The sequence below is a fragment of the Sciurus carolinensis genome, chromosome 3 (genome assembly GCF_902686445.1).
Source record: "Sciurus carolinensis chromosome 3, mSciCar1.2, whole genome shotgun sequence".
Lineage (NCBI taxonomy): Eukaryota > Metazoa > Chordata > Mammalia > Rodentia > Sciuridae > Sciurus > Sciurus carolinensis.
This window is the reverse complement of record NC_062215.1, coordinates 85,244,256-85,256,691: the sequence shown is the minus strand read 5'-3', so window position 1 is coordinate 85,256,691 and position 12,436 is coordinate 85,244,256. Positions and strand designations below refer to the sequence as shown.

Here is a 12,436-nt window from a genome sequence, read left to right as displayed (position 1 = left end):
GTTGCTTCGCATGATGGAATAACACACCCAAGTATGAAAGCAAGACAGCCAGGTAGGAGGAGAGGGCTGTCTAAGCATGAGCCTTTTGAGATCCTGACTCTCCTGCAGTGATCCACCTGAAGTTCCCTCTCCTCCCTCCACTGGAGCCCTAGGTTGTCTTCTCAATGCTCTGAGAATTGGCTTGGGGCTGAAGAAACTCTACTGTGACTTCTCATTCAGCCTCAGGGACTGTTGGGCTTCAAATAATAGATAACTCAGCAGCCCCAACTCCTCTGCCCTCTTCCAGGAGTCAGGAACTTAGGTCCCAGCAGGAAGAAGAGCTACTATGTTTTGTGGGTTGGAAAATGAGCTGGGTATCAGAGGAGCTAGTTCATCTGACAGAATTCTTACTGAGAAGGAAGAGGGGTGTACTCAGGTGTTCTCCTGGGCTTCTCTATCTCACCTGCAGCCCTTTTCCATCTCTTAAGAGCAAAGAGAGGAGGTCTCCACCGAGAGCTTGAGGAGGTTGCAACAAAAGCCAGGGGCTTAAGGACTGCCAGTTTTGTTCCACGTGTCCCTCTGGCCCAGCCCAGCTGCTATTTTTCCTTTCTTTGGAGAGAAAGCTGGCAGGTGACACTGGAAGTTATTTGTTCTCATTAGCGGGCCTGCTGTTGTGTGATTATTTGGAACCCAAGTGCTTAGGGCGTAATGCTAGAGCATTCTGGGCAGAGGCTCATTCCGGGCATCATCTTGTGAGCCAGTTAGAGGTTGCGGTCACAAACTCCAAATGACTGTTCTGTCGATGCATTTGAAAAGCTTAACTTAAAAGCAGAAGCAAAACCTAGGAAACTGTCTTGATAGACAGTACAGAGAAAAGCATTAGTATGACCTGCCTGCTTTTCTGCAAAGAACCTGTGAGTCCTTCTGGGTAATAGAACCCCATGTCAGTAGGTAAAGAAATAATGTATTAGTGTATCTTAGTTCAATTTTCAGGCAGAGCAAACAATTGTCCAAAGTACACACCAGAAGGAACTGTGTCAGATAGTCTGTAAGCCTAGAGGGCAACTACTTGGATTGCAAAGATATAACACATTTTCTCCTGTGGGCTGTTACAGTTAGGATATTACTCTATGTCTCCCATTAAATCATGGATAGAGCTATTTTATGTGACCACTGTTACACAGAATGGTTTAAGTGAGACCAGTTTGGAGGAAGAAAAGAAAATATTGATATTCGGCAATTTTATGAGAATGTAAGTCAAATCCAAAGTTTGACATCCAAAAAAAAAAAAAAAACCTAAATTATTTATGGTGTGAATTAACTTGGGTACATTGTTCCTGATTCAACCTGCATGAATAGTTCTATCCTGTTTTATTTTATTCGCCAACAATAAAATAGATATGTTGTTTGACTTTAAATTATGAATTGGAATGAATGTTTAAAAGTCAAAACATTTTCACAGTGATACTGTTGTCAATTTGTGTGGGCTGAAAATTGTCACTGTTGTGGTCACACGTTTGCTCTTGTACATGGTAATTCTTGAGTATGCTTTTTGAACTTGAGCTTCATTTGAATATAACTTAGAATACCTTTTCTCCAAAACCATTGTTAGTTGCAGTGAAGACCTTTCTTATTTTACTTAATGTCAACACAATAAATTTGGAAAGGTTTCTGATGGGCAAAAACAAAACAAAACAAAAAAACACTCTTGGGCACACAGTTTACTAATAAATTATGGAAAATGGGATCCTCATCATTTGCTGCTTATGGGATGAATGCCTCCTAACCAAACACTGATGACAGCCTGTGTTTTAATTCTCTCTGAGACTTACTGGTAGCCAACTGTCATGAAGGATGTGCTATTTTGTCAATATTGAGTCAAAAAACAATTAAGCTCCATGAAAACATTCTTTCTATAATCTGTTCTGCTACACTAGACAGGGAAACAAGCACAAATAGTTTAGCATCACCAAAAATAAATTTGTCACCAAGAGAAAAAAAAAAGAAGGCAAGTGTGCTGCATAGTCCTGGATTGATGTGAGAATTACCATGGTGATCACATGTCTGTCATGCTGTGTTAAAATTGTGTGGTTATGATGGGTGTGGTGGTGTACACGAGGGACTCAGGAGACTGAGGTAGCAGAATGGCAAGTTCAAGGCCAGCCTGAGCAACTCAGCAAGACACCATCTCAAAATAAAAAATAAAAAGGTTCAGAGATAAAGCACTCCTGGGTTCAATTTCTAGTACTCAAATTTTAAAAAAATCATAACTTTAATTTCCTGCTTCCAGTTACCAGATACCACTGTGTCCTAGTTATCTAGCTTTGCAAAAAGATTTTTAGACTATTTCTTTTTAATAAATGAAGAAACTATGACAAAAAAAAGTGTCTTATATATGATTTTCAGGGTTGATCAAGGCTCACCTCCTTGGATTGGAAGGGGTCCAGCTTTCCCTGCAGTCCTCGATTACCAGAAGACACATAAGATTCTATTAGTACATCAGAAAGAATTATGTTTGGTTGTATATTGGAAGAAACTCGAAACAAGAGTGACTACTTTATGTTTCTCTCACATAGAAGTTCAGAGATAAACAATGTAGCCCTGTAACCTCATCAGGACTAGTCTTGTCCAATTTTTTTACCCAAATACATTTAATACGTTACTTCTGCTGTCAAAACTCCAGATGTCACTTTGATGTCCCAGACAGAAAAAGGAAGGAGGCAGTCAATCCCTCTTCTTTTTAGATTTCCTGTAAGTCCCCCCAAATAGTCTGCTTTTGTACTATTGACCAGAGCTTTGTTACTTTGTGACACGTCGTTACAAGGAAGACTGGGAAATACAGTTGGATTTGCCCAGCAACCCCTCCATGGGGTTCATTACTAAGGAAGGAGGAGAAAATAGATGTTGGAGGAAGGAAGTAACTACCGGGCTCTATTACAGGGGCAACCACAAGAGGATGGCATAAGGGAGGATATAGAGGAGAGAAGGAGGACGTAGAGGAAACAATGTGTTGTCCCCAGACTTGACCATTCAGCTTTCTCTCTTGCAAGTAATTTTAAGCAACAGAGCAGGAGGACAGCAAGGGAATAGGAAGGAGAGGCAAAGGACATTATAAATCAGCAAAGTATAGCAACTGTGTACAGATAATTAGGATCATGTTTTGCACTGTATCATTTTTTAGCCTTCTTGGAGTACTTTACATATGAAAGGGTATTATTTTTCCAAATATGGAAATGTGTAAGTCAAGGTATAAATGATCTTTCCAGCTGAACCATTTTAATTAGCAACAAGGTCACCTTTGGAAATAGCAAAATATGACCTGGAAGGATAGGCTTATTATGAAAAAAATCAGGTCTTTTGGAAGTAGAGGGAAGAGGGAAGTGAGAAGGTAATTAGCCACAGAGGGCTGTGGCAATCTGTTGGTAAATTACAGTTCATGTGCATAAAGTCTCATTATTATAAATGGTAACTTTCTTTCTTTTTCTTAAAGGTAGCCAATCAAGTTGTTCAAGCTCTGCTTACTCAAAAGGTAGGTCACTTTCTGCCTTGATTTTTTTTTTTTTTCTTCAAAATGCTTATATGAATAGAAATGCAGCTCACATTGTCAAACTAAGAAATTGTGATTGATAGATGCAATACTTCTCTATTTATTCACTGGTTAAATCCATGGGTGTTTTAGATGACTTGCAAAGTAACATCAGGGAATGACCAATGGAATGATAAAGTTCAACTTCTCAGTAAAGTAATAGGAAGCCTTTTGAAAATGAAGGATTTTGACGTAACCAAAGGAGTAGCAGACTCATTATATTTTTTTTTAACTTAGTAACTATGAACTTGAGTAAGTGGGAATAGTCTCCCGATTTCTATGGAATGAATGTCTTCTTAGGGATAGCATTAAACCGGGCCCAAAACTCAACAGAAGCCTTTGAATTCCAGGAGGTGACTTAACTTCTCTGAGCATTAGTGACAGTTCTGTACCCCACCCTGGGGTGCTGTGTGATCCTGCGGATGGAGGCAACAGAGCAGTTCCTTTATGAATCCATCTGTGGAGAATATGAATAAGGGTAACCGCTATGCAGGAGATCTCCACCCCTCCTGGGCTGCTAGCTGTTTTGCCTTCAGACAACAAAAGACCATGTTATTGGAGCAGAGTAGGCGAACACAGGTCATTGTTTGCCCAAATCTGGCTAGTCTGGTGAATTTTATTGAGTGTTTCCCCATCTCCTGCATAATATCCCTCAGGAGCTAATTGCTAGATCCCTTAGATTTTATTAGTTCTGATTTATCTTTCTGGAAAACAAAGACTTCCTGTCCAAAAGGACATCTCCCATTCTGCAGCACTCATGAGAGTAACACAGTTGGTGCCATCCCAATATTTTTTAATGAAAAAGAATTTTTTATGAATATCTTTTTTTATGTATACATAATACTTTAATTGAAATAAATTATAGTTTCATTTTACTTTTTTAAAATTATTTTTATTGTAAACAAATGGGATACATATTGTTTCTGTTTGTACATGGAGTAACAGCATACCATTTGCATATTCATACATTTCATATTCATACATTTACATAGAGTAATGATGTTTGATTCATTCCGTTATTTTTTCCTTCCTCCCCACCCCTCCCACCTCTCTTTTCCCTCTATACAGTCCCTCCTTCCTCCATTCTTGCCCCCCTCCTACCCCCCATTACGTGTCATCATCCGCTTATCAGCGAGATCACTCGTCTTTTGGATTTTTGAGATTGGCTTATCTCACTTAACATGATATTCTCCAATTTCATCCATTTGCCTGCAAATGCCATAATTTTATTATTCTTTATAGCTGAGTAATATTCCATTGTATATATATACCACAGTTTCTTTATCCATTCATCAATTGAAGGGCATCTAGGTTGGTTCCATAGTCTGGCTAATTGAGCAGCTATGAACATTGATGTGGCTATATCTCTGTAGTATGCTGATTTTAAGTCCTTTGGGTATAGACTGAGGAGTGGGATAACTGGGTCAAATGGTAGGTCCATTTCAAGTTTTCTAAGGAATTTCCACACTGCTTTCCAGAGTGGCTGCACTAATTTGCAGTCCCACCAGCAATGTATGAGTGTACCTTTTTCCCCACATCCTCTCCAACACCTATATCAAAAAGAATTTTATCAGTGATTGACAACTTCTTGACCACATACCTAAACATTTCTTTGATTTACACTATATAGATATTGTGATAACATTTTTGCTAGGCCTCTCCCCTCATCCTTCTGTCAAAATGTCATGTATCCTTTTGCAAATAGTTTTAACTGCTTCAGGTTTTACACTAATATTTAAATAATTGAAGAGAGTTGACTACTTTTTATAAGTAAAGTTAGACTTAGTTTCCACTGTGAGTAACAGAGATCCAAAATAGTGGTGTTTTAAATAAGCTAAAATAGGGCTGAGGTTGTGGCTCCGAGATAGAGTGCTTGCCTTGCATTTGTGAGGCACTGGGTTCAATCCTCAGCACCACATATAAATTAAATAAAGGTCCATCAACAACTAAATAAATATATATATGTGTATATATATATATATATACACACACATATATATATGCTAAAATATTATTTGTTTTTCACATGTAAATGTACACATAGTCAGTACAGGGCTGTTATGATAGTTCTAAGTTCAGGTGGTCCCTGGCTTCTATTTTATTTTTCCATGGAAGATAGCCCCCATTTCTAAAGTCTCCTGATAGCCTAAAATAGCTGCTTTAACTCTGGTCATCACACCCACATTTCTGTCAGGAGAATAAAAGTTTGAAGAGTACAAAGATAGTAAAGAGCTTACGCCAGCTATCTTTTAAAGGCCACTTCCAGAAGCTTTCATAGGTCACTGCCTATATCTCCTTCAACAGGTCTTAGTCACTGAGACACACCTAAGGAGGCTGGAAGAAGGTGCATCAGATATAGGAGGGCACCTTATCATTTGAATATCTTTTCTCTTTCAGAGCTTTATCACTGTTTTCCTCCTGTTAAAAGTTATGTTCATTGTATTACAAATCTGAGGATCAGAGATATGTTAGTTAGCTTCACTGTGACCAAAATACCTGATAACAATTACCTGAGAACAAATAAGAAGGACAGGTTTATTTGGGGCTTATGGTTTCTGACATTCAGTCCACAGTTGGCCTAAAAGAACTGCTTTTGCTCCAATCATCACACCCACATTTCTGCCAGGAGAATAAAAGTTTGAAGAGTACAAAAATAGTAAAGAACTTATACTAGCTATCTTTTAAAGGAGACTTCCAGAAGCTTTTCATAGGCAGAAACATCTTGGTGAAGGGGCATAGCAAAGGAAACTGCTGTGCTCATGGCAGTCAGGAAGTAGAGAGAGCATCTGCTCAAGGAGTTAGGGACAAGATATAATCCCCAGGGGCACATCCCAGTGACCCACTTCTTCCAGCCACACCCCACCTGCCTGCAGTTCCACCCAATAGTTTATTAGAATGATTAATCCACCAAATGGATTAATCCACTGACAAGGCAATAACCCTCATAACCTAACCATTCACCTCCCAATTCTGTTCCTGTGTTATCTAACACATGAGCTTTTCAGGGGACACTTCATATCCAAAACATAACAGAAGGGCTTCCGGTTGAAGCTCTGTGTGCAGCCTTTGGAAGACTTTCCATGACTCTCTTTTTAATGATGCTTCAGGAGAAAGACAAGGAAGTTATCTTGTATAATAAAAAGGAAAATGGAACCCTTCAGGTCAGCCACAAAATACAGCTACACAAATCCAGGTAAATAATTAGTAAACAGGTAAATCTACTTTGGAACAGTTACGCATTACAATACAAAAAGATGTGCCACTGTGAGATAGCATACCTCAGGGACACCACAAGGCAGGGAGAGATGCTGGGGGCTTTGGGAAATTCCAAAAGAATCATGTTCTGCTGAAATGTGTGCCTCCTGGTTTTCATCAGGACCATAAAATTGCTGTGAAAAAAGAAGACAAATTTTTCTGTTTAATTAAGAGCATGATATAGGAAATAAAATGCATTCCAAATGCAGATGAGAAAACTAATTCTAATTCAGATGTAGTTTCCACAGAGTAAAAGTAGAAATTTTGAGTAATTTATCCAAATCACACATATGCACAGAAGTCTTCAATGTGAAGTAATAGGCAAACTATACCATTTTAGAATTTATTTCTTGTGATCCACAGGCAAGTCTGCTGTGGCCTCAGTTCTCTAGTGGTAAAGCAAGAAACTATTTTTCCTGGCATGTCATGAATTGGTCTGGACAGGAATCCTGAAATAACGGAGTCTACCAATATTGATGGATAAAAACCAATTTTATTTCTATATACTTATTTTTTGTTATATATATATGAAGTGTTCTGCTAAAGTAATTCAGTTTAATCTCAAAAAACTGTGGATTCTTTAGGCACAGTGGCACACACCTATAATTCCAGCAACTCTGGAGGTAGAGGCAGGAGGATCACAAGTTTGAGGTCAGTCTCAGCAACTTAGCAAGAACCTGTCTCAAAATTTAAAAAATAGGAAGAACTGGAAACGTTACTCAGTGGTTAAATGCCTGAGGTTCACTCCCTAGTATCAAAAGAAAACAAAAACAAAGACAAAAACAAAAAACACCTGTGTATTCCCTTAAAACAACTAACTATATCCCTTTTAATCAATAACAGTAAAGTGATAGTATTAAGCCCAGTTCACTTTCATTTATGCCTCCAAATCATGGTTCCAGATCTGCAAGTGACAGTGAAATCAATAATCCAAGCCAAACTCCTATTTTCATCTGAAATATACTTTATCATCATTAAGTCAATTATATTTGCTGAAAATGTAACTCCTAGGTTCTTCAATGTTTTATTGCTATTAATACCAGACTTAAAAGAATTTTCCCCACAATTAATTTTCCTCCAAATCAACAATCTCATCTCTATCTGCTTGTTAGTAAAGTAACTAAATATTTATATGATATTTTCTCTTCACCATTATGGAATCAGGTTAGTGTGTGATATATTCAAACAATATAATCATTCAGATGGAAGCAAAACAATTCTGTAGCTTTAAAGAATTCCAAAATCCTGTATGTTTCCCTGGAGGAGGGGCAGTTGGACCATGATCTATGTAGAATCTGGTCCCTAAAGAGGGTTTGTTTATATTTATTGGGCAAGTATACCCCACATGCTACATAGAGCATTTAAAATAGACTATGTCATTTTATTCTCACTGTAACCCTGTGAGGCAGGAATAAGAAAATAATTTTCCCAGAGTTCCAATTACTAAAGAGTGTCAGGACCCATACCTGCTCTTATCCACTGTACCGTTTTGCCTTCGAGATTCCATTCACTCACTTACTATTTTTCCCTACCATAGATCAATAAGGGCAGGAAGGGATGCAATGGAAATCAACACATGGATTGAAATCCAGTGGTTATTTATGAACATAAAAAATAACAAATCCATAATCCTGAGATTGACAACTTGCTCTGGTAATGACCCAAATCCTTGTAATTGTGTAAACTGTTCAGCCATCACTCAGATTAGATATGGTTTAATCTGAGGTCCTTTAGGATGAAGACTTGGAGGATTTTGGTTGCCACAGGACTCATTATACCCTTTGCATTGTCCTTATTCAGTCATACCTTTGTTTCACCTGCCTTGCCTTTTGGGCATCTGAGATGTGAGCAGCCTGTTTGAGAATGGCATTTCATTTTACAGAAGTCTCAGCACTTTTAGCAGAGAGGGGGAGGTATTAGTGACATCTCCTAAGAAGGGATGTGACAAGAAGAGGCTGGTGGATTTGGTAGCCATTAAGATTCAGGAAAGTTGGGCGCAGTGGGGCACACCTGTAATCCCAGCTGCTCTGGAGGCTGAGGCAGAAGGATCACGAATTCAAAGCCATAGCAGAAGTGAGGTGCTAAGAAATTCATTGAGACCCTGTCTCTAAATAAACCTACAAAATAGGTCTGGGGATGTGACTTAATGGTTGAGTGCCCCTGAGTTCAATCCCTGGTACCTCCTCCTGCCCCACAAAAAAGATTCAGTAAAATATTCAGATGCTGTGGTACAGGCCTATATCCTATCTAGCTACTCAGGAGGCTGAGGCAGGAGGATTCTAAGTTAGCAAGACCTTGTCCCAAAATAAAATTTTATATAAAGGGCTGAGTGTGTAGCACAGAGCACTTACCTATCATCATGTGAGAGGCTCTGGGTTCAATCCCCACTGCCAAAAAAAGGAAAGAAAAATATACTAACTAGAAAACTAAGAGCTTGACACTTGACAAGCCATCCATGAAGCCAGTGAGATACCCCATCTCTTGAAAAGCCCAGTTTTATGCCATGCCTTGGTTTACAGATAAGAAAGCTGAGGCCTATTTAGAATGATTTACTTCATCAAGGTCCTGTTTGTAACAAGGACCAGAGCCCAGGCCCTCTAATCCCCAGTCTATTCTCAATTTGGTTATCCCCATGATGGGCATTCCTCTGAAATAGGATACCATTGTAATATCTTACATGATAAAGCCAGACTTAGTTTTCAACAAGACTTTTGTGATAACATCAACATATATCCTCTTTCTAAGCCATCAGCATTTTCTTTCTTTTTAAATTTTGAATTTATTAGGTATTAGTATAATGCATGATAGTGGAATTCATTGTGAAATATTCTTACATGTACATGAGTATTTTTAAAAATTGACTTCAATCTTGAGCTGGTAATGGCCTTGGTCCTCATGTGCGTAAAGCAACTATACTCCCATAGGGGCTATATAGCAGTGGGTCCAGAATCTTCTTAAGCACAGGTGCAGGTGAAATTTACCTGGGTTACAATGTAGTTGTAATTGAATTACCTGCAGTTGGGTGAAATTGTGGTTTGGGACCATCACAATGACAGGGGCCCTTTACATTAGTCTATTATGTTGCTCAGCATGTTTTCCCTTCAAGTACAGCTATAGTCCTTTAGTCTCTATTTCTGTTTGATAGTGACATACACATGACAAAAAGAACAGATCTATTTTCTCAAACCCAGAGACCCTTTACATGTTCTTAAACATAATTAAGTCTTTGAAATTATTTCCTCATAGTAAAATTAGTCATCACATTCCCTTTTTATACCAGAAGACAGAACATTGTATTTTCAGCAAGGTCTATCTCTTAATGTCTGAAACATAGTTAAGGAATGATCAGGAAAAAAATGTGTTGTGAGAGGGGACACATGGTGCAGCCTCTGCCTGCAGTAGTGATCCCAGACTGCAGTGTCCAAACAGAGGAGAGTTGTTTGATTTCTAAAGCTTTACTGGGGAGGCAATTTTAGGTCTTGTCTCTGGGACTGACAGGGTCAGAATAGTTGCCACAGTAGCCAGTCTAAATGTGTTGTCTGCTTCTTTATGTCAGTGGATTCCTATTGTGAGCACAGAGGAAGCAAAGCAGCCAGCTGCCACCCTCTGTCCAGGTACCACAATGGCAGTCAGAGTTGCTTTTCTCTCTCTGTCCGCTGTTGGTGCCTATGTGTCTGCACATAAACATACATATGTGTTTTTGTTGCGACTAGAATGTAATGGGATAGTGAGAGTCTGGCATCTGTGACCATCTGCACCATGAATGAACATAGTAAGAATGTTTAAAACAATACAAACCATTCTTTCCTGTCTGCAGATTCTCAGACCAGCTTAGTTTGTTTCTCAGTGATGAAGACCAGCATCACATTCCCTTTTCCCTTCTGCCATTTGCTGAGCTGGATGAGCAAAGAGTGGTAAACAGAGTTCTCAGGATGGGCTGTGTTCCCACTAATGAACTATGGAAGTACTATGCTTTAAGTTGAATGAACTACTATGCCTTAAGTATAAGACTTATGGACTTTGAAATCTGCTACATATTTAAGAACTCTCTGTAGAGAATATGGATATTTTCTTTTTATTATTTTATCCATTTGAAGAACTCTTCTAGGTTTTTCTTAGCTTTACTGCTGAAAATTGCAAGTGCTATTGTTTTCAGGTCTCCTTTTTCCTTGCAAATCCACACTTGAGTACTTCTGTTTCCTTATCACCACTACAAATGAAAATGATTGTGTTTTCCTAGCCAATGGGTACTATTAATATTTATCTACCCCACAGTCAAGTTTTATTAATTGCTTAATTAGTAATAGTGAAAACAATTAGTGTTATACACATGCTAAGAACAAAAATTAGCATAAGTGAAATACAGAGGTTGAATTCTAAAGAATCAAACAAATCTGCCTTATGATTTGAGTAGGAAGTAGGCCCTGACAATGGCCTGTGTCAAAGGTATGAGTGCCCGTGAGTACAAATGCACAATCCTGCTTCTTCCCTTCTGGACCTTGTCCCCAGGTGCTTCATTTCAAACATGTCATCACTTTTCAGTCCCCTGTGGCCACAAATCAATTGAAAACATCCTGTGCATGAGCTTCACCCATTCAGCTAAACAGGGGAAGAGAATATAAACTGTGCAGTGAGCTACACATTGACCTGTTTCTTTGCCCCCTTTAAGTAGAATTAATCCTACAGGGTATGAGGGAGCATGCTCATTTACAACCTCAGCAGCTTGATCCCTCTAGCCTCACAATTAGGTTGATGCGAGGTTATGGACCAGGCCCACTCACCTCTGTGACCACCATCAGACCCTGGGTATCAGAACTGTCAACTGGTGCTTTCCCTTCCTTGCAAGAGCCTGACTGGCTAAGGCCTGTCACTGCCACATGGCAGGATTCAGTCATCCACAAACTACAAGTGTTGAGAAACTTGAACTCTCTTTGTCATCATGCCTAACACTGGAGAAAAGAATCACCATCATCATCATTGCTAGCAAAATAATTGTGAACATTTATTAAGCTACTATATATGGTGCTGTGCTACATTTTTAAGATCCTACTATAGGTAGTACGATGCCTAGGTAATAGAATGAATACAATGTTAAAAGCTATATGCTTGTGTGGTTGTTTATTTTGTATCTTCTTGTTCTGGCCTATTGAAGAAAATGTCATAAAATTGACAAGAAATGTCTATACCACAAAAAATGGGATTAATACAAAATAGTAAATGCTAAATGTCACAGAGGAAACTTATGGAGGCGTATGGGAGTTCAGGAAAGGGAGCAGTCTTTGGGAAATACCATGTAAAGGGTCAGAGAGGGGAAAAAGTTTGAAGTGGACTTCAACCAGCTGGCCAAACATGGTCTGGAAGAAGGAGATGAGAAGGGAAAGTGATGGCAGACAGGAGATGATAGCAGGAATGCACGGAGCTTTCAGGAACCACAAGAAGACCCTTATTCTCTGCTCCATAAGAGCAGAATACCTTTTTTGTGGGACTGGGTTTGTAGCTCAGTGATAGAGCACTGGCCTACCATGTGTGAGACACTGGGTTAAATCCTTAGCATCACATAAAAATAAATAAATAAAATAAAGGTATCCATCTACAGCTAATTTTTTTTAAAAAAGA

The 12,436-nt window shown here is 38.8% G+C and overlaps 1 protein-coding gene across 5 annotated transcripts in view; it reads left to right on the top strand.

Annotated features, from left to right (window-relative positions):
* Positions 1-12,436, top strand: part of Nckap5 (NCK associated protein 5) — an 863,608-nt gene that overhangs the window by 664,090 nt on the left and 187,082 nt on the right. For all 5 annotated transcript variants that reach the window (XM_047544852.1, XM_047544850.1, XM_047544849.1 and 2 more), the window contains one exon: positions 3,470-3,508. In XM_047544852.1, coding sequence (XP_047400808.1) covers positions 3,470-3,508 — 39 coding nt within the window. The remainder of the gene's footprint in view (positions 1-3,469; positions 3,509-12,436) is intronic.